The sequence below is a fragment of the Myotis myotis genome, unplaced genomic scaffold (genome assembly GCF_014108235.1).
Source record: "Myotis myotis isolate mMyoMyo1 unplaced genomic scaffold, mMyoMyo1.p scaffold_m19_p_1, whole genome shotgun sequence".
Classification (NCBI taxonomy): Eukaryota; Metazoa; Chordata; class Mammalia; order Chiroptera; family Vespertilionidae; genus Myotis; species Myotis myotis.
The window spans coordinates 215912579-215933661 of NW_023416313.1; the positions used below are offsets into that span (position 1 = coordinate 215912579).

Below are 21083 nucleotides of genomic sequence, written 5' to 3' on the forward strand. Positions count from 1 at the left end.
TCGGAAACGGGGGCTCTGGTCATAAACTCCCCCTCCCCCAGCTCCCACCCCAGTGACGACAGCGGCGGCCATGGGGAACCACTGCTGCTGCGGAAATGGAACAGACACGGAGCCTGGCCTTTCCTTTCCTACACAGATGAGCTCCTGTCCTTGGCCACTTCAACATGGAACAAATCAGCGTCAAGATTGGAGCCATTTCCTCCCACGTCCCTGATCAGCGCCGGTGGGAAGAGCTCACCGATGGTCCCTCCTCTGAACAGCGGCGTTGGCCGAGCAGATGTGTGCCGGCCACCTGCCGGGCTCACATGAGCACGGAGCCCGCCCCAAGCCCAGCGCCTGTGCAGGGATCCAAATGGACCCCGAGGGGCTGAACACCACTTGGAGGGAGACGGAGGAAATTGGAGAGGAAATTAAAGCCGCCACGAATATTGCTCCTGGTGGTTAGGCCACGTGACACGCACACTGTGTGGGCTTAGGAAAGACAACGCTGCACGGCTCGCTGGGGTGCACAGAGGGGCCGCTGCAGCCAGCAGTGACCTGCCTGAAGGCGCTGTCTGCCCGGGGGCGGAGGGGTTTGGGCCCCAGCCTCCCTGCAACCCACCTGGGCACCCCTGCTCTCTGACTGGGATGCTTTGCTGAGAAGTGACCCTTTCCTCCTCCTGAAGAATAGGGAGGGCCAGACCAGGGGGAACCCTGTACTGCACCCACACTCTCACAGCCGCCCGCCTTGGAAGCGTGAAAGGCACAGAAGGCTAACAGCTGCTTATGGGCTGGGCAGCAGCTCAGAACTCATTCCCCCTCACGGCAGCCCTGTGAGGGTGCACAGCTCCTTTCTGCATGACATCATGGCCAAGGGCATGCAAATCAGCAACGGAGGGGAGGGGTAGAATGTAAACATGGGTCTTTTTTGCTCCAAAATGTGTCCCAACCACACTCTCCTCTAGTCCACCTGCCCGGACAGTTCTGAGTCTTGTTCTTTCTCCCCGGGCCTCCACTCAGCTGTCTGTCTCTACCTGGAGTAGCAAGGTGAGCTCCGGAGTACCTGTGCCACAAGCACCCTCCACCCCAAACATCCCAAGTCAGGGACACTGTGTTCTTCTCTGTGTCTACTGACACCTTCCCCCCCCCCCCCCGCCATATCCTTTGCCTCCCCTCCCCCTGTTAAACCATCTGGGCTAGAGTCCAGTGATGTGCCAGCAAACTGGCTGTTGGAAAGAAAAACAACAGCCTTGATGGTAGTGTTTGCCAATTTCCGTGGTATAAATACTACCACAGCTGATTTCAAGCTGGCCGTGATGTCATTGCAGGTGGAGCTGGGGAGAGATGAGCAGAGGGGCTCGTGGGCTCAGGCCAGCACTGCCTGCATCTATCTCAGCGGCAGGAGCTGAGGAGGCCCCGGGACACCAGAGAGACCACACAGGGACACGCAGGTGGCACCCTAACGCAGGCCCGTCCTGTCGGCCGAAGCACACTGCTATCCTGATGACGGAGGGGGGGTCAGCACAGAAGTACTGTTTTCTCCAGGGAGAAAACACAGAAAGGGAGAAAAGAGACACATCTCCTTTTGTCACCCAACAACTCGACTTGGGGAAGCTAAGGCGCCCCTGAAACACCTCCGTCGTCTGGGACAGAGGCTGGGGGCCTGGTCTTCTCCCATTCAGTCTCCAAGAGATCATCCAGCGACACAGCCTTCTGAGCTTGACTTCCCTGCAGCCACTTTTCTCATGAACCGGCCGTGTCCCCCGTCCTACTCACCGGTGGGTGTGGGTGCCCGGGGTGGTGGGGTGGCTGGAGGGGGCTGCTGTCAGCAAGGGAGACAAGGCCATAGCGGCTTTTAAAAATCATTCCAAAGGCAGAGGCTGTTTGTCACCTTTGTGTACGACGCCAGCAGTGGGCAAAGAAGTTAACAGCTTGTGGGAGTTCCAATTAGAGAGCCAATTATAACTGGCTGGCCTGCCTGACTTTGAAAGGCCGGGAAATGCATGTTGTCTTAGGAGGAAGCAGATTTTGCTTCTAGTTGGTTCCGGAGGTCCCTGCGGGGAGCACGTGCGTGTGCTTTGGTCCCAGCCCCACGCCTCTGTCTGGATGCCTGTGGCCCGACACGGGACGAGAGACCTGTGGGGACGGGGTGCCTGCAGGGGAGAGGTGGTTTTCCGCAGAAGACACGCTTCCATCCTTTATTTATGAAGCAAGACGCAGGAGCATCACATCCGCTAGGCTCCCCTGTGGGGGGCGGGCCCCCCGTTTCTGCCTCATTTGGAAGGACATCAGCCAGCATTTCAATTACGGATTTAATCAAGACTGACCCCTAGGCAAGGCCAGATCCCAGCTGTGTGTGTGTGTGTGTGTGTGTGTGTGTGTGTGTGTGTGTTCCTCCTGCAAGATTCCCAGGTCCAAGTCCCAGCTATAGTTGGGGACTGTTTCCGCATTAGTAAATGTCCCTCCTGCTCCTCAGATGTTGGTGTTCCTGGGTCCTGTCCTGGGCCCCCCTCTCTGTCTTCCTCTGTGATTCACATCCAGGCAGCCTCATGCCCTTCCATAGCTCCGGCTACCACCTACAGGCCACTGCCCCCCAACCATGGCTGAGCCCCAGCGTGTCCGACCTCCTGACCCACCCAGCCACACGCCATGGGGCCTCTCTTCCTGAACGGACCTGGGTCACCCCATCTCGACATGGCCACCCTGACTTGCTGCCTCCTTCTTCCCACAGCTGTTCCTCCTCCCGTCTCATCTCACCCATCCAGGCGCCAGCACCAGGTGTCCTGAGTCAGCCTGGGACCTGCGGCTCCCCCATCAGCCCTGAGCACGGAGTCCACATTCTCAGCGTCTCCCACCTGGGACTGTCCACGTGTTATCAGCTGAGTCCAATCTTAGTGTCTCTTAGCTTCCACCGCCTCTAGAATGGTGTCTCCCAAATGCAAACCTGGTCACGTTACTTTAAACATTTTTTTTTTTTTATTGATTTTTTTACAGAGAGGAAGGGAGAGAGATAGAGAGTTAGAAACATCGATGAGAGAAACATCGATCAGCTGCCTCCTGCACATCTCCTACTGGGGATATGCCCGCAACCCAGGTACATGCCCTTGACCGGAATCGAACCCGGGACCTTTCAGTCCGCAGGCCGACGTTCTATCCACTGAGCCAAACCGGTTTCGGCTACTTTAAACATTTTTATCTTGAAAAATGTCAAACGTGAAGAAAACTAGAAAGGCCAATATAATTAACATCTACATACCTGTCACCTAAATTTAATAACCGTTAACATCTTTCATATTTGCTTTATCTACTTTTGGGGCAAGGGTTAGTATTTTAAAGTAAATTATAGGCATTTTACCCCTAATACTTCAGCATGAATCTCTAAAAAATAAGGATGTTTTCTTATGTAAGCACCCAACCATATCATATCACACCTAACAAAAGCAATCCTGCCTCATTATCGTCTGCTACCTGGCCCTCGTGCAGGCCCCCCAAGTGGCCCATGCTTACTCCAACAGCTGGGCTTTAAAATGACATATCTAAGCTCCATCTGTCCGCAGCTGCGAAGGAGTCCACATCTCTACAAGCTGCTGAAACCTGGCCCGCAGGCCCCACCTCTGTGGAGCCCCTTTGGTCTCCCCACCTGAGAACAGGTCGCCGCGTCCTGCACACCTGTCTATCAGAGTCCCGTGACTTTTCTACACTCACTCATACATGCCATGTCTCTCCTGGGCGTTGAGGACTGGCGGGGAGCAGTGTACCTGTCCCCTCAGGACCTAGCCCAGTACCTGGCACAAAGCTAGGTGCCCCATCTCACAGCTCACTGAATCCTCACCACGACTGCTAAGGGGCCGTATGCTGAGCAAATGGCGACCTAGTGCGATGCTAAAGAAGACGCCGGGACAGGGCCCGCCAGAGCAGGTGCTCACACACGGAGTCCTTCCTGCGTCCCAAGCCTTCGGGTGAGGAGCCAGCTGATGCTCTGAAAGGCTTGAATAGAAGCAACACCAACACAGGTATTTTCAGAGACAGGAGTTCCGTGAACACCAAGCAGAGGAGAAAGGAAGGGATCCGACTGAGGAGGGGGGGGGTCAGCATCAGGGGTGAACCTGGTGGGAAGTGAAAGAGGCAAAGTCGCCCGGGGAGGGGCATCTGCGGCCAGGCGAAGCGGCCTAGGGTCCCAGGAACCCTGGCCGAGGCTGTTCAGCCGAGGAGCTCTCGGGGACTGGGAACTCTCTGGAAGCTGGGGCTCAGGTCAGAGAGCCCGTGGTGGGGCTCGCACTGTGGTTCTCATCGCTCCCCGGGAGGCTGCCGAGGCCTTGGGAAACACACGAGGGGCAAGGCCACCTCTGCCCTGGGCAGTGCTCTCGCCAAACGTCCCTGGGTGGAGCCTCCGCCACCTGCACCACACTCTCTAGTCAGCAGCACGCACATTCGCGCCGATCCCTCCCAGACACGCTCATGGGGTCTCGAATCTGTGCAGGAGAAGGGCAGGCCTCGCTCTCCTCATGGCCTTCCCAGAGCCCCAGGGCTTGAGACTTGGTGATTCCGGTACATTTGTCACTGGAACATTTGTCACTCCTTCCTCCTAGGCAAGCCCTTACCTGCTAGGTAACAGGAGGGGTGTCAGAGGCTAGCCTAGAAACTCCTGCACCCAGCCGGGCTCAGAATTCAGGGCGGGAGCTGGCCATCCGGGCATATCTGGGGCTTGGGCAGCTGTGAGAAGGGATGCTACACAGCAGGGAGAGAGCAAGACTACGCCAGCTGGGAGCACAGGGAAAGGAGACAAGCTGAGTAGATGCTGCTTGACCTCAAGACACAGAGTGGGAGCCCTCCAATCCCTTCAATCCCCAAAGACAGTGGAAAATTCCACGGCCTTCCCTCCCCCTCCCCCCGCAAGGGGCGGAGCTCCCTGGGCCCAGAGCTGATCAGTGAAAACGGGGATCAGATGACCTGACCCAAGCTGGAGCGCTAGCTGTGGCAGGCAGGCAGGCAGGCAGGCAAGCAGGCAGTGGAAGCGAAATGTCAAATGGTACTGGAAAGGGGGGCAGAATCTCTGAGACTAAGTGGTTTGGATAGAGTATGTCAGATTTCAAATAATTTTAGATCATCATTACTAATGAGACACTGCACGGCACTGCCTGTAATTAGTCACAGAAGACTCCAAGCAGAAAACAGAAATAAACAGAATTCATTCCTCCTTAAGCTGCAGCAAAGCAGCCAGTGACACGGCTTGCATCCCCCTCCCGCCCGGGTCCCTGTCGCTTCTGGGCCTGCGATTTCGATTTCGGGCCCGGGAAGGCAGGGAGGCCTGGGCCGTCTCTCCCTGGCCAGCTGAGAAAAGGCTGCAGTGGGAGGAGGAATCCAAAAACCAAGCGGAAAACGTCTGCAGGGAACATCCTTGCACCCACGACGCTGTTTGGGGGGGGGGGGGGGGCTCCTGGGGAGGGGTGGCGAGTATGTGGGCCACGGCCACGCCAGAGTCCTGTGGACGGACAGCAGAAGGTCCAGATTCCCCGTGACGCTCTCCTTGCTCCAAGGAGGACTCACGTGCCCAGCAGCCAGAGAGTGTTTTAAGCTAAAAACATGCAGCTCCAAAAGGATATAGCTTGCATCATAAAAAACCTTTCAATTACCTGGTTTTCCCTGTAGAAAATTTCCCCAGCCCCCCGCCCCCCCCTTTCAGTGTCCCTCCACTGGGACCAACCTCTGAGAGCTGGCTGCCCTGGGAGGCTCAGTTAACAAGCTCCGACCGGCCTCAACGCCAGTTCCTGGGCCAGGCCAACAAACCCACAGAGAAACCGTTAACCTGATGATTCGAAAACTGCATATTCCGAGGATATTGGCTCAACATCTCCTCCAGGGAAACAGCATCCAGTGCTTGGGGGGCTTCGTCGTCAAGGGGAATAAAAACAGCTGTCAAGTTCGAGTTCACTTGTAGCTGCTGGTCTCTGTTCCCCCTCCCCCACCCACCTTGCCTACCTGCCACCCGAGGTGTCCACAGGCCACTGTGCCGTCTCAGGCCTGACACCTTCCCCAAGGGGCAGGCAGACAGGTCGTGAACACATACTCTGCGAGGTCCAACAAGTGCTTCAAGGGGGGGGGGCGGTCGCAGGCTGAGCCCCTCTGCAGGTGGAGAGGGGGTGACATGGGAGCCAGGCCCCGGACAGGCTCTGCACTTCCTGCCCCCAGCCCATCTCCGGTGCCTGACCAGCCCCTGCCCTTCAGGCCGAGGCCCCCTGCCTCCCCCCGAGCCCAGCCAGGACAGATGCTTTTGTCTCTACTGGACAAGTCATACCTCCTGGGGTCTCCACCGATTCCTTTCAACCTTAATACCCTGGGATACAGGCTCGATAGAAAACAGTAATACTTTAAAGCAAAAGTACCATGCTCTTGGCCAACCCCCTGCTCTGAATGATATACAGTGTATTCTTATTTTAGCTCCTCCACTGGCTAAAATTTGGTCACGCTAGACCAGAAGGAAAGCCACACCCATGGCCAGCTCTTCGAGAGATGTCTCACTCACTGTCACAAAGATGCAAGTGTGGCCTCGTGATGGAGATGGCAGTCCTGCTCGTGACTAGTGAGGGCGTGGCAGGAGTGTTCACAGGCTTACGGAGTGCCATGCAGCCCGCATGACTCACTTACCCTGAACGATACCACCACCGGGAGGGCACTGTTATTCTCCCCAGTTCACAGCGGAGACAGTGGAAGTACAGAAAGGTTAAGGAACTCCTTTCCAGCCCAGCCGGAGCGTGGCTCAGTGGTTGAGCGTCCACCTATGAACCAGGAGGTCACGGTTCGATTCCCAGTCAGGGCACATGCCCGGGTTGCGGGCTCCATCCCCAGTGAGGGGCATGCAGGAGACAGCCGATCAGTGATTCTCTCTCATCATTAATGTTTCTATCTCTCTCTCCCCCTTCCTCTTTGAAATCAATAAAAATATGTTTAAAAATAACATTTTTTTAAAAAAGGAACTCATTTCGGGCCACACAGTAAGTGACAAGACGGGACGTGAGCCAGGCCGGCTGGCTCCGGTGCCACGCTCTGACCTCTGTGCTGTCCTACCATTCCGGCTGCAGCGCTTTTCTGGCTCCAAATTCTCCATTTCACCTCAGACAGTGAGAACCAACACACCAGAAAACGATGTACGAGGCTTTACATTTCTCTCTAGAGGTTCAAGATATGCTCATGCCAACCATTAACAATTCTTAAAAAGGCCGCAAGCTATCAAAGGAGCTAAAGCACAGTGTGGGCCGTCAGAAGGGAGAGAGGTGAAGGAAGAAGAAAGCCTAGACGCCCAGTAGAAGGCGGCCCTCCTGTTTGCTTTGCACCGTTAGTCCGAATCCCAATCATGGTGAGGAAAGGTGTTAGAGAAAGTAAGGCCTGTCCGCTTCCCAAGGCGTACTATCAGCACACACACATGCACAGGAAGGGTGGGCCCCTAAATAGTTCATGAGTCTTTCTTCAAAGAAAAGAATTGTTCTCAATTTTAAAAGCACCTTTCATCCTGAAAGAAAATAAAGTACAATTACTGGATGAAAGAGCCTCCTCACTAGACCACGGTGACGTTTTTCCTGCCAATCACTCTTTCCAGGCTCCCTCGGAGAGAAAACGGATACCTGGATGAAAGAGATCCGCTTCTGAAGATCAGCATCCACCCGGGAAGGGCACCTCCGCTCTGCTTCATTAGCTTAATCGTGCCTGGGTCTTGTCCGGAGGAACAGAGGGACCCACGGCCCCTCTTCAAGACTGGCTCCTCCCAGAGAGAGATGTGGAACCCTGCCCTGCCTGTGCCCTGGGCTGCCCGCGGCCCCGGGTCCCCCTAGCTAGACTGATGGACACATCAGACAGACACACAGACACTGGTCTCTGGAGTAACCCTGAGAATGTCATAAACTTCAGGCTGCGTCTCTCCTCCAACAGAGGCACAGGTTGGAAAACATGCTGCTAGCTAACAAAATATGAGACAAGCGATCTTGCCCAAATCTCATTAAACAGATGGACACTTCAAAAGATGGGGAGCGAGAAAAACACCCAAGTTTCATATTTTAGCAGTGCATGCTGCCCCCTTCCCTCCATCAAACCCGCTGCCTGCATCTGGCTTGGCATGCACATGGCTCTTCTCCGTAAACAAGCCCGTGAGCCTGTGGGCAGATTACAGAGGCGCAGCCTTCTCTCAGAGCAGTGCTGCTGTGAGGACCACGGCAGGATCAAATGCTGGAGATGTTAAACAACTTAGAGCAGTGGTTCTCAACCTCCTGGCCCTTTAAATACAGTTCCTCATGTTGTGACCCAACCATAAAATTATTTTCGTTGCTACTTCATAACTGTAATGTTGCTACGGTTATGAATCGTCATGTAAATATCTGATATGCAGGATGGTCTTAGGCGACCCCTGTGAAAGGGTCATTCAACCGCCAAAGGGGTCGCAACCCACAGGTTGAGAACCGCTGACTTAGAGCATAGTGATGATCGGATGGATTGCACCCTGCACCCGCCCCCTGCACAGCACATGTGCCTTCGAGCAGATCGTCAATGAATGCACTTTTCAGACAGGCAATGTTCTCTCTGTCAGCCTCTGCTCCCGATGTGCTTCCTGGGAACACAGCCCAACACCACTTCTAATGTTTTTACACTTGAGGTCAGGTTTCTAATGCTTCAGAAACCCAAGATTGTGGAAAAAACCCTCAAAGACGCCTGGGGAAGCCTGTAGTCGAAGCCATCCAGACTGAACTGGGGTTTTTCATGTTAATGTCCATGCACAGAGGACACGCTAGCACTTTTGGACCCACCGTGCCCCAAACAGAAAGCTTATTCTGTGATGAGTTGGCCCCTTAGAGTGACTCAACACTGAGCCACCTCCCCGTGGTCTCCCTTCTCCACCCCGCACCCTGCGGCCTCAGCTGGGGCAGGTGGGCCTCAGCCATGCTCCTGGGCGGGTGGCTGGGCCTCACCCATCACCTCCAACATCTCTCCTCCCAATCATCGGCCCCTTTCTTCAGGGAGCTCCACCAGCGGGGTGGGACTTACCACGTCTTGGAGCGACCCTCCCGTGCACGGTGCTCCCTGCCCTCCCCTGGCCTGCCTTGCCTTGGGAACTCCGACATCCAGGGGATGGCTGCTTAACCTTCACTCCCCTCTCTCCCGTCAGCTCTGAAATGCCCTGTGCCTGCTGCACCCGACTGGCCTTAGCTGCAGGCCCCCCTCAGGCTGATACATTAGTGCGCTTCCTTCCCCACTGCTCCCAGGACCCAGGGGGAGGGGGTGTGGGGGGGGGCGCGGGTAGGTGCCCTGGCTCCCCACTGCCCCCTTCCCAGGCTTCCCTGGGCCCAGTCCTCTAAAACCTGCCTCAGGCCTGTCTGCCTCCCTCTCCACAGCTGTCCGCGCTGCCAAGCCCCGATGGCCCCACCATCTGCTCGGGTTGCACACCTGTCACCTGGACGAGGGAGATGGAGCATCTGCTCCTGTTTCCAGGACACACTGTTTCTCAGCAGCACTCCCCCGTGCAGCCTCAGCGACCCCTCCCCTCAGCCTTCCTGGCTCCCTTCCACGCTCATCTCTCCCCTGAAAACCCGGTTCCTTTCTCACCCCCACGTCTCACACTCTGCCCTCCAAAGCCCAGGCTGACGTTATCAGAGGACAAGCAGATGTCCCTGTTTGCGGAGCCTGTCCCCGTCCTGGTAATTGTCCTTGGCCACCCTGAGTCTTGGTGTCTGTCCTTGGCCTGGGCAGTGTTGCCCAGGGATGCGGTTCCTCTGCCCTCAGTCGTGCCTCCCCGCCCCCCGCCCCATTTCCCTCCCCTCCCCTCTCCTCCTCCAGGTCATGAAAAACTGGTGGGGAAAAGCTTGCTCTCTTTCATGAATTCATTTTGGGTACTGGGAGCAAAAGGCTTTTAGGCATAGCACGCGGATGTATGTACATTTATCCACATGCAAAAATGATATGAAAATATGCCCTTAGATTTTCTGGAAAAAAAGTCCTATCAGCTTATGAATGCTTCCCTTGTCAACACAGCTACGCAATCCTTCTCCCCTAGCTCAGCACGCCCTTCTCTCTGCCCACACTCAGCTCTCTGCCGCTCTCGTCTTGTGCCAACTCATTATTAACAATAAGCACATTAATTCTCTTCTCCCCCCTCTCTCTATGTGGATTTAAACACATATGAAGGCTAAAACTGTTGGAAAACTGTCAATTTTCATTGGGTTTAATTCATATTTCTCTTGTCAAGCCTGACCTTCTATTAAGTTTAATGAATACCATCTGCCTCCATGTCATTATTGCTTTTTGACAATATTAATGAGTTTGCATTTCTGCTTAAATCACACCTCTCCTCCGAGCTGGGTCGGGCGATCTGGCACATGTGCCACTCACCCCCCAACCCCCAGGTTAACGAATAACGGCTCTTTATGGAGCAGGCAGGAGCTCTCCGCATCACCTCAGCCACCTGGTCTCCACCTGTAACAGACGCAGGCTCCCTTCCTTCCAAACAGCGCCCCCCACGGGCCCTCCTGCTCCGCCCCTCCCCCGTGAGCACTCTGACCACCTCCCCTCCTCTGGGTTCGTCCACAAACCATAATTGGTTCCTCCCCCTGGAACCTCCTTGGTTGGTTCCCGGATGGTCTCCGGTGCTCGTGTTCTTCAAGCTCCTTCTAGTCTCACCTTCTAAGTCCCGCCCTGACCCAGCCTGGGCAGACATTCCTGGCCCACCTCTCATGTGCGCACCCCTCTCCGAGTGCCAGGCACGTGCCCAGACTCTGTTCCCGCCTCCCTCGCCACTTCAGTTAAGGGCCCGGCTTTTCCTGGCCTCGACCTGGTAGAAAGACAGCTGTGAGCCCGCTGCCGGGCCCTCCTCTGCACTTAGGGGCCGACGGGCCAGTCTCGTTTCCATGAGGGTCAGGCAGGGTCTTTGGTGACTCAGGTAGAGATTTTCAGTTCCTCTGGCGCTAACATTACCCCCATTATACAGCTGAGGCAACTGGGGCACAAAGAAGGTGAGTAACTTCCTAAGGTCCCAACACTAGTGAGAGACAGAACTGGGATGCTGCCCAGGCCAGTGTGGCCTCCAGAGTGTATGCAAGGCCACTTTCCTCCCTTCCTCCGTGCAAAGCTCAGGGAGGGAGGAGGAGAGGGAGGGCTGGGATGCTTCCCGGCTGGAGGCCTAGAGTTCCAGGGGCTGCCCCTCCATGGGCTGGGCTGGGAGTACACAGCCCAGCATGCATCGTTCACAGGGTCACCAAGAAGGAACCCTCCAGGCCGCCTGTTGGGAGTCCCACATCACAGTCCCTGGGTGGTTTCGGACCACGAGTATCTCAATTCCTCGGCCTGCCTCCAGCCTGGAAAGTTTTTAAATAGATCCAATGCCCTGAGAACAGTCTCAAGAGTTCATTGTTGTTATTTTTTCCTGGTGAGACCTCCAAAGCAGCCCAGTCCCCCGGCCAGAGAAGGCCAGGCGGGCCTCTACCCCGGGGCTCCCCAGCCCTGGGTGCTGGGCCCACTGCGCCGGCTCCTTTCACAGAGGGAAGCGCCTGGCATTCGTCAGGGAGCTCAGGTGTCCTGACAAGCTCCGAAGGTGAAACCGAAAACCTCCCTGGTGCGATTTTCCTATTTGATCTTTTGTCTCATGTGTTCCTCTTGGGGATGGACAAGAAATACTTCTCTGAATAATTCATACGCCCTGAGGTAGAAGCACGCTGCCTCCTTTTAATAAGAAGGCGGGGCACACACCTCGACATGCCCTTCCTGCAATGCTAGAGAAAGCTCGCAGATCTCAGAAGCTCTTGCGAATGCCTCTCGCCATAGTGAGACGAAGATGAAAAGCCATTTCTAATCAAACTAGTGTTGGGATAGTATGTAAAATTATAAAGCTGTCCTGAGCTACGAAATGTTGATAAAGGGAAGTTGAAAAAATTAAGTAGCTGTAATTACTATAAGGTCTGATTTATTTTTAAAACTGAAAATGGCTGTTGTCAGTTTTCTATTTAATAAGCACCTACTAGGTGCCAGGAACTCTGCCAGGCTTGTTAAGTAAATCGTTTCATTCAGGTCTCCCAGATGACTGGGTAAGTCACAGCCCAAGTCACAGGAACACCGAGGCCCCTGGAGGTCAGGCAACAGCCGGAGGTCTCAGGGCTGGGGCTGAGCTCGAGCCTGACTGGGAGGCCCCCCTCCTGGTGCCCAGGGTTGGGTGCTGGGCTTTCTCTGCTGAGAACCAGTCACTACTGCTCAGCAAGAGAACGAAGGCTTTGGGCTCCTTCAGACAACGTCCTAACCATGTCCTCTTAACACCTGGTAGAAACTCACAGCCTATCTAGTTGAATGTTTCCATTTCACAGAAAGGAAACGGTGCAGAAAACTTATGAGCTTTTCCCGAAGTTAAAGGGCCAGCAAGCAACACGCTGGGGCAGGAACTCCATCCCTGGAGCTGTCCTGTGCTCGCCCTCACAGATCACACACCGCTGACTGTGGGCCCTGGACTCCACTGACGGTGCAGAGGGCACCCCGCTTCATCACAAGGCTTCCTTTCCTGGGCTCACTGAGTCACGGAGGCCCGGTGCTAACAATGAAACAGAAGTCCAGAGCCCCAGCCTGGCCAGCAGACCAGAGAGAGGACACGGCTTTCTGCCAGCTCCGGGGGCAGGGCAGCCTCATGCCTTTGGCCTGGGCATCCAGACAAGGGATGTGAGTGCACTTGTGGGGAGCAGCACCCCATTCACTGTGGACCCTAAAGCGACTTACCTGGTCCTCTGGGTCCTCTGACAGGGCGCCCCTACTAGGCGTTGACCTTGGAGACAAGCTGGAGTCTCGGGGTCCCACAAGGTAAGAGGCACCAGTTTGTAAAGTGCTCTGACTTCCTGTGCTGAAGTCTCTCCTGGGGGGCGGGCACCCCCAAGGTGAGACCCAGATGACAATGACAGTGCCCAGGGCCATGGGACTGTCTTTATTAAACCTGAGCCACAGGGTGGCTGGGACCGGTGGCCAGGGAACCCTGCCTCACACCCTGCCCGCTGCACCGGGCGGGCTGCTGCAGCCATGCACCGCCAGCTCCCGGGGCTCCAGTCACCCCACCCTCAGGAGGAGCAGAGCCGCTGGCTTTGTGCATCGTGTTGGCCTGGCGGGCGAACCGCCTCTGGGACCACAGGAGGGTCTGAGGGTCACGAGCTCCCTGCTGCTTCCAAGGGGAGCCCCACCGAAGAGGGGTCCCGCCGGCTGTCAGACTCACCAGTCGCTGCATGCTCTTCACGTGGGTGGGGCTGATGGATAAGGCCTCCTCGTACCACCGCCGGGCTTCGTCGATGTTTCCTCGGAGCTCGGCCACCTGGCCTCGCATGTACAGGACGTTGTGGGACATGGGGAAGAGGTTGGCAGCTTCCTGGGTACAGGCTGTGGCTTCTGCAGGCTTCCCAATGCCGATGTAGACTTCGGCTGTGGGGACAGAGCAGGGGATGCTTTTCTGGGTTCCTGCCCTTCCGAGGCCCCGTGGACAGTGTGACTCTAGTGGGGACATTTACCGCCTCCCCCCCCCCCCCCCCCCCCCACACACACACAAGAGCCTGGCAGGGGCCCGTCGGGAACACACAGGACCCAGAGGCAGCCAGTCCCCCGCCCTGAGTGTAAACGGCTGCAGGTCGACAGTCCTTCACGCCCACTGCTACACAGGGACCTGAGTCACGCATATCATGGGGCCTTGAAGGGGACACATCACCACCACCAAGGGGGGAGTGAGGCCTGTGCAGGTTCCCACCTGGAACACCTTGGCGTCTGGGACACCCGCCCTCAGCGCCGACAGCCCCCGAGTGAGCTCAAGGACAAGCCAACCAGAAGCACACAGCCCCTCACAGGGCTACGGCTCTGCTCTCCGGCCTGTCCTCTGATGCCAGCCAGTGTGACAAGGGCAGCGGCTGGGGCGTACATGTCTATGGGGGTGAAATAAAGTGGCTGCTCCATTAGACCCTGCCCTCTGCCAGGGGACGGTGCTGCGCCCTGGAGACGGTTAACCGGTTAACTGTCCCACATCAACCAAGCTCTTGGAACCACAGAGCTGTCACTTTCAAAAAAGCAGGGAAACGACCTCCAGCCTCAGGCGTCCACTCTCCCAGAGTCCTGAATGCTCTGCTGCCCCGCCCGCCCCAGAGCCCATCACACGTGTCCAATGCCCCAGCCTGTCTCTCAGGCACACTCAACCCCCTCTTCCCCCCCAAGGGCTGGGACCACGGCCCCATCGTCTTCCTAGTGCCGGGACATCGGACTTCTGTGTCCTCCTCCCCTCCTCACTGGCTGCTGTGCTCTGTGACCACTGACGCTTCCACCTCCAGGCCAGCCCCGCCCTCCTCCGTTCTGGCCTTGACCCCTAGCATCAAAGATGTTTGCCCCTGTATCTCTGAGCTACTTATCTGTATGTTAACATACAGTGCACACGGAAACAGAAACAGAACAGGAAAAAGAGAGAGAAAAGTTTTACAATTTTCCTCGCGCACCTAATGAGCTGTGTCCTGGAGGCGAGGCCTCCGCAGCCTGGCCTCCGCCTTCGGCCCCACACGCCGCTCCTGCCTAAGGCCCTTCCTGCTGCCCCCACCTTTTCCTGCTTTCTTTCCCTCCCTGAACCCATGGACGTTCATCTTGTCTCATTACAGTCCTTCTAGAACGTAAGCCACGCGTCACAGGTGCTGTTCGCTGCCGTGTCCCCCGTGAAGGCACAGTGCAAGGCACACAGCTGGAGCTCAGGGAATGCTGGGAGTGAATGAGAGACTGAATGAGGTGTGACCTGCGAGGCGGAGTGGCCCCAAGTCTGAGGACCACTGCCTCCTCAGGGTAAGGAGGATCCCGGCCGGGGGCTGCAGCTGCAGGATGTGGCCCAAGGTGCCTGCCGTGGGCTCGGGCTGTGCCAGTGTGCGCTGTGCAAAGGTGCTCCGGGCAGAGCAGGGCTGAAGTCCAGCCTGGACTCCGCTGGCCGGTGTGTGCCGGGCACAGGGCTGTGTCTGCCCAGGAATGTGAGGACTCTTTTCTTCTCTCAAAGGTGCCTTTGCTGGCCACACCTGCTCCCTGGGGGTCTGTCTAGCCAGGGGGGGGAGGGGCCCTTTTCTGAGACTCCCACAAAGGAACACTAAATGTCAGAGGCAGCCGAAGGGCTGACCACAGCGTGGGCGCAGTCACACCTGCGATGGCCTGAGAACTGGCAGACAGGGAGGAAGGGACCTGGTGTCCCTTCAGGTTCTCCCCGGCCTTGCAGGCAAGGCCCACAGGCAAGCCGGCCGGCAGGGAGCTCAAAACCTGACCCCTCAAAACCATGTCCTTTACCCAAAATTCTGCTTCCCTAAAGGGGGGGGGGGCGTGACTGTGCTTGGGAAACAGACCTTAGCCACGTGGTTGTGGGTAGCCCCTGCCCGGGCAGGGCAGAGGGGTCCCCAGGAGCACAGGTGCTTAGAACCCGCCTCCCGTGTCCACTCTTTCATATCTTTCAGCAACGAGAGCCAAGAGGAAAGGGGTCGTGTGCGCTGACGAGTGTCCGGTCACCCTCCCAATCCTCAAGGCCGAGGGAGGCCCTCATCCCTACGGGCTCACTGGGGCTGCCTCTGGGGGCTCAGGAAGCGAAAGGAGGCGGCGACTTTGTTTTCATGCGTTGGTCCTACCTTGAGCTTCTGGGGCGGGGCCCCACGCTGGGGCCTGCAGTCCCCCGGGGGGGAACCCTGCCCAGGTCCTGTCCTCACCGAGGGCTTGGCTGCATGGCTGACCTTTATTTCCGAGTCTGTGCAGAGGGGTCCCTCCGCTAGGGGCTCGGTGGGACGGCGAGACTAGCTCCTGGCTGCATTGGCCATACACTGTGTCCCCTCCCAGGCCTTGGTCCGGATCTTCTCCTGACTCCTCAACCCTTTCCCCTAGCCCTCCGCCCCCAGCCCCCGCTGAACTTGACTCATCGTTCAAAGAGGAGACAGAAACCAGCTGAGCCGACCTTGAGCCCCTTCTCGCCACTGAGCCCTCACGCCCTTCGTTGCCCACTGCGCCCATCCACGCTGCCCCTTCTGCTCTGAGGGCCAGCCCTCTGCCCGAGCCCTGGTGCCGGCACTCTGGCCTTCTCGAGCGCGTCACGTCGGCGCATGTCCTCTGTCTTCTGGATGACAGACAGGGTCTCAATCCTGACTGCATCACCCATCAGCGGTCAGCAGGCTCCGTGTCCACCTTCAGCCTTCTCCCTTGACCCGCATTCCTCCCCAGCTCCCCTCACGTCCCCACTGTGCTCCCCAGGGTTCTTCTTGCAGAAACGTGCCCTTGCCCTTCTCGCCTCACTCGCCATCCGCGCTGCAGCCCACATCCGTGTGGCCCGTCTCCGCCACGCCACCACCTGTCTGTCAGGCCACCAACACCATCCGGTGAATCCAACAGACACTGTCTCCACCTGACTCGGTCGCTCATCAGCATTTCCTACTTAAAAACAGTTATTTTAGTAGCTGTGCGGTGCTTGCTACGCGCTGGGCACTCCACGCACGGTCCGGTGCACCTGTCACACCTGTCCCCATGTTGGAGAGCAGGGCGCTAGGGCTCAGAGGGGTCGCCCTGCCGTGGACACCACGGTGGGACCCGGGTTCCACTCGGCCAAGTCCAGAGCCCTCGCTCCCCACTGCCGCATGGGCTCCTGTGTGCGCCCCTTCTGCGGCCACCACCGCCCCTCCTGTCCCCTCCCGCCTTGCTGCCCACTCCTTCCGTTTCTTTGGCCTTTCCTCCCGCAGCAGGTTTTAAATGTGGGGCCTCAGCTCCCTGTCCCAGCCCTCTCCCTCCTCCACCGACATTCTCTTCCCAGCCATTCGCATCACGTCCCTGGCTTTGAACCCCACCCCCAAATGCCTGTGCTGGACATCGTCACTTGCATGTTCTCAGGCACCTGACACAAGTTCTCGTCCCTGCTGACCCCACACACCAGCTCTTCCCCAGGCTTCCCGCTGCGGAAAAGCGAACCACCAGCCACTCAAGGGACGACAGCGGTGCCCCAGTTTCTTCATCTGTCAAATGAGGTGAACAGGGCATTCATGCCCCATAAGGCTATCATGAGGACTAAACGACACGAGACACAAAGTTCATGGAATACTGTCTGGCACACGCACAGTCCTTGGTAAGAGTTAGCTACTTGCAAGCTGTAGACCATTAATTAAAACCCGCCTCTGGGCAGAGGAAGGGGAGTCTGGTGGGGCTGACTGAGCAACAAGGGCACTGCGTCAGCAGGCAGGACCGGGGACCGCAATCCCTCCCACAGGCGGGCGCTCCCTCTGAGTGACAGCAGGCCACCTGCCTGGGAGCTGTCTTCATCTCGCCAGGGGAGGGGCCGTGCCACAGGGTTATCCCTCGACTCTGCCCATGCAGCCTGCTGGTGGCTGGGAGGAGCCTGGCAGGGGGAAGGGCAAAGGGCCAGGCCAGGGCCAAGGAGTCTGTGAGAGTATCATGGCTCTCAATTCCCAGCAGAAATCCAAAAATCTGATCTTGCACATCTAAGAATAGCCGTCGGTTTCGACTGTGAGAGGTGCCAAAGTGAAAGCTATAATTATTAGTAAGTAACAAGCAGAAATTAACCACCTACTGCAAAGTCATTTTTAGCTGCCATCCCAACGTGGAAATGGAAAGATGGCACCCAGGCTGCTTGGCTGGGAAGGGCCCTGGTTCTGCTCCGAGTCACTGAGAATGAATGGCTCCAGTGGCAGCACCGAGGTCTGCGTCAGACAAAGCGGAGGGCGATGGGTGCGCGTGGAGTGAACATGAACACCTCCGACTCTGCCGCAGGAAGCTCAGAGGCGCTTCCTTCTGTCCAGCCTGGCTTTCCTTCCTGCAAGAGGGGCCGACAACCCCTCCGACCTTCTTTATAAAACGAATGTACAAGTGGCACTGGCAGATCCCCCGGACTTTCAGGAAAAGAGACCGTAAAAATGGGTAGTTGCTTTCTAAATGTCAGATGAAGGCCAGCTGCCATCAAGAAAAGACGGATAAATGTATGTTTTAAAAACTGGCAGTAAAAAGGACAAAAAGCACAAACAAACAAAATAAAAACGGGGCGAAATATTTCTAGCACATATCAGACAAGGCACATTTCTTTGACATAATAAATGCTTACAAATGGAAAGAAAGGCTGGGCATCTAAGCAGATGACTGGGCGGGCGTCCTGAGCAGGCAACTGAAATGCCATCTTCACCCGTCAGACTGGCAAACATCGAGAAGTTTGGTAATTCGTTGCGTTGGCAAGGATGCGAGAAAACGGGCATTCAGACATTAGGGACTGAATATAAATTCATACAATCTGACACGATTTATCAAAATTCAAGTATGCGCCCTTTGATGCATCATTTCCACGTTTAGATACAGATACAGAACAATACACATAACAATACTTATTGATGCACTGTCTATAACAGCAAAATACTAGGAAGAATCTAAATGTTAAGCGAGGGAGTCTGGTGAAATGATGGCAAGTTCATACAATGGGCTCATGCTCTGCAGCTGCGGGAAGGTGTGAGTCAGCCTCGCGTGTGGGGCAACAGTGACCTCGAGTGTGGCATCTCAAAGGTGCCGACTGCTGACTGGGTGCCTGTGGGTGGGAGACAGGCTCAGAGATGGGCAGAGTCTTTTCGTTCAATGCCTTTTGTCCCTTTCCAATTGTGCACTATTTATTCAAAATTGCATTATTTATTCAAAAATAATTTAAATAAAACTGTCACATGGGTCCAAACAAACCAGGGGAAAAACATGCACAGCCCATGCAGGTCGGCCACCAGGTATTGTGAGGAAGAGTCTGAGGAGGTGCTGGAGGGGGGGAGGGCAACCAGGGGATGGGTCCCACCCCATTGGAAGGCGGCACCCTGTCCCAAGCACCCCTGGTCGGCCTGGGTCTGTGCTCCCTGCTGGGCTCTGGCCGGACCCTCACAGAGCAGATGAAGGCTCGGGGGTCCTATTCACGATCTCTCTGCCATTCAAATGGACATACAGGGACCCTCTCCTACAATAGCGGGGAGATCTGACCTGTGACCCTCAGGCCTGAAGCTAGCTCTGCCCTGGGCTCCCATCACCCGTTTCCACTGAGCTTGCCGGAAAAACAACCACCATAGAAGAGACCCACAAACGTCACAGAAACGCCTCGGCCGTGGGTGTCAGACCTGGGTCTAACCAGTTGCTTCTGAAGCTTGCAAAACGGACAGAATCTGGCAGTGCTGCTAGAGCTGATGTGGACGCGGGTGTTGCCTGGTTTCCATCAGCTGTCAGAGAGCGGGTCACGTTTACTGTGCCTCTCAGAGCAGCAGAGCAGAGCTCCCACCGCAGTAGCTAACACGGCACAGTTTGAGGGAGCCTGTCTGTTGAGTTGACCTCTTCAAAGACTATATGAAGAAGACATGATATGAATATATGATAAAATTCTACATCTTAATTCTAACAAAGCCATTGCTTTAGGTCCTTACGGCACAAACCCTACAAAGGTCCTAATCGACTCCAGCCATTCACATGACATACACGTTCGCCCGCGCACGCAAGCACGATGCATATTCTGCCCGGAGTCAGGCAGATACGGCACCCGGTTTCCGTAAGTTCAATCTCACTCACAGGCAGAGTGCCTCCCGCCACCCGTTACCAGCAGTGAGGGCTTTATCCTGTCCTGCAGGTGATGGCAGCGAGACATGGAAGCGACATGATTACATAAAAGCCCCAGGATATCTCCACACTGCTCTGCAATGTTCCAACAGCAGCCACAACATTTCCTCCCGAGAGTCACGGCCAGACGCGCAAAGAGGAACCAAGTCTGGATGGCTGAGTGAGTGGCAGCAAGCCACAGGGGAAGCCGTCCTGGGACGTGGCTCTCACTTGGCCATCAACTTTTCCAAGAAAGAGGCAAGAGGAGTAAGCCCGTGAGGTCCACGGAGCTCATGCCAGCCCACAGGGTCCCCTTCAGCTCTTCTGGTTTTTTAGACGTTGGCCCTTCAAAACTATACTCCAGCCTGGCCAGTGTGGCTCAGTGGTTGAGCATCGACCTATGAGGTCACGGTTGGATTCCCGGTCAGGGCACATGCCCGGGTTGCGGGCTTAATCCCCAGAAGGGGGCATGCAGGAGGGAGCTGATCAATGATTCTCTTTTATCACTGATGTTTCTCTCTCCCCCTCTCCCTTCCTCTCTGAAATCAATAAAAAATACATATTAAAAAAACAAACTAGAGTCTATGGCCCATTTGGAAGACAACCTCGCTTCCCCAGTGGCTCCCACCCTGGCCCTGCAGGTTCAGCCAGAGTCTCCTGACCCGACAGTAACCCGTCCTCCTTTTCCCCCCGTATTCTGCAGTCACTGCTCATAAAGGCCACTGGATCGGCCAGGCGCCTGGACGGGGACTGGCCTTCTGTCAGAGAGCAGTGGAGGCAGGCATGACGCTGCTCCCTGCTCTCCCCGCCAGCGCCCAGGACCCAGGAGAGGCCGGTGCTGGCATGTGTCCGCGCAGGAAGGACCATCGGCACATTCCTGAATCAGCCCTCACGTGTATTTCTGCTTAGAAGGATATAATTTGTTAATTTGCTGTTGTTTTATGGCTCAATTAAAGGTGCCAAGGCAGAAGAGGCTGGCTGAGCCCAGTCTGCAACACGCCAAAGCCAGGTGAACCCACCAGGTTTTCCTGTAGGAAGGCCCGCCAACAGTTCCAAACAAGGTTGGACATCATACAATTGGGCCTGGCAAACAGCAAACAGATGGCCAGTGAGGACAAGCACTTTCCCAGCCGCATTTGGGCTTTCACCACGCGCCCTGAGAGTCAAGCCAGGGACGGCCTGGGAGGGCCTTGCAGATCAAGTGATAAAACATGAGGAACAGAATTGTCTTTTATATGGAAACATAAAAATGCAAGCAAACCATAGCCCTTGTTCGCTCGGAGTCTGTAAAGTAGGATTCTTGTTGCTGACATGCCTGCGTGCTGGATTCATTTGGGGGCTTTCTAGCTACGTAAAAGCAGCCGCGTGAAAAGGAGGAGGGACATGGTGCCTGCCTCCCGGGCTAGTTTCTCGCCCAGCGGGTGCAGTACCTGCCTCCTCACTGTGGACTACCAGGAGCGCCTCAGAGAGGGGAGCGGGGAATGGAAAACACTGCCCCTCCTTTGCTT

General features: G+C 56.2%; 1 protein-coding gene across 7 annotated transcripts in view; it reads right to left on the minus strand.

Moving 5' to 3' along the window:
- The window catches only part of TTC7B (tetratricopeptide repeat domain 7B), a 188684-nt gene that overhangs the window by 11198 nt on the left and 156403 nt on the right, over positions 1-21083 (minus strand). For all 7 annotated transcript variants that reach the window (XM_036315440.1, XM_036315461.1, XM_036315451.1 and 4 more), the window contains one exon: positions 13199-13401. In XM_036315440.1, the coding sequence (XP_036171333.1) occupies positions 13199-13401 (203 nt within the window). The remainder of the gene's footprint in view (positions 1-13198; positions 13402-21083) is intronic.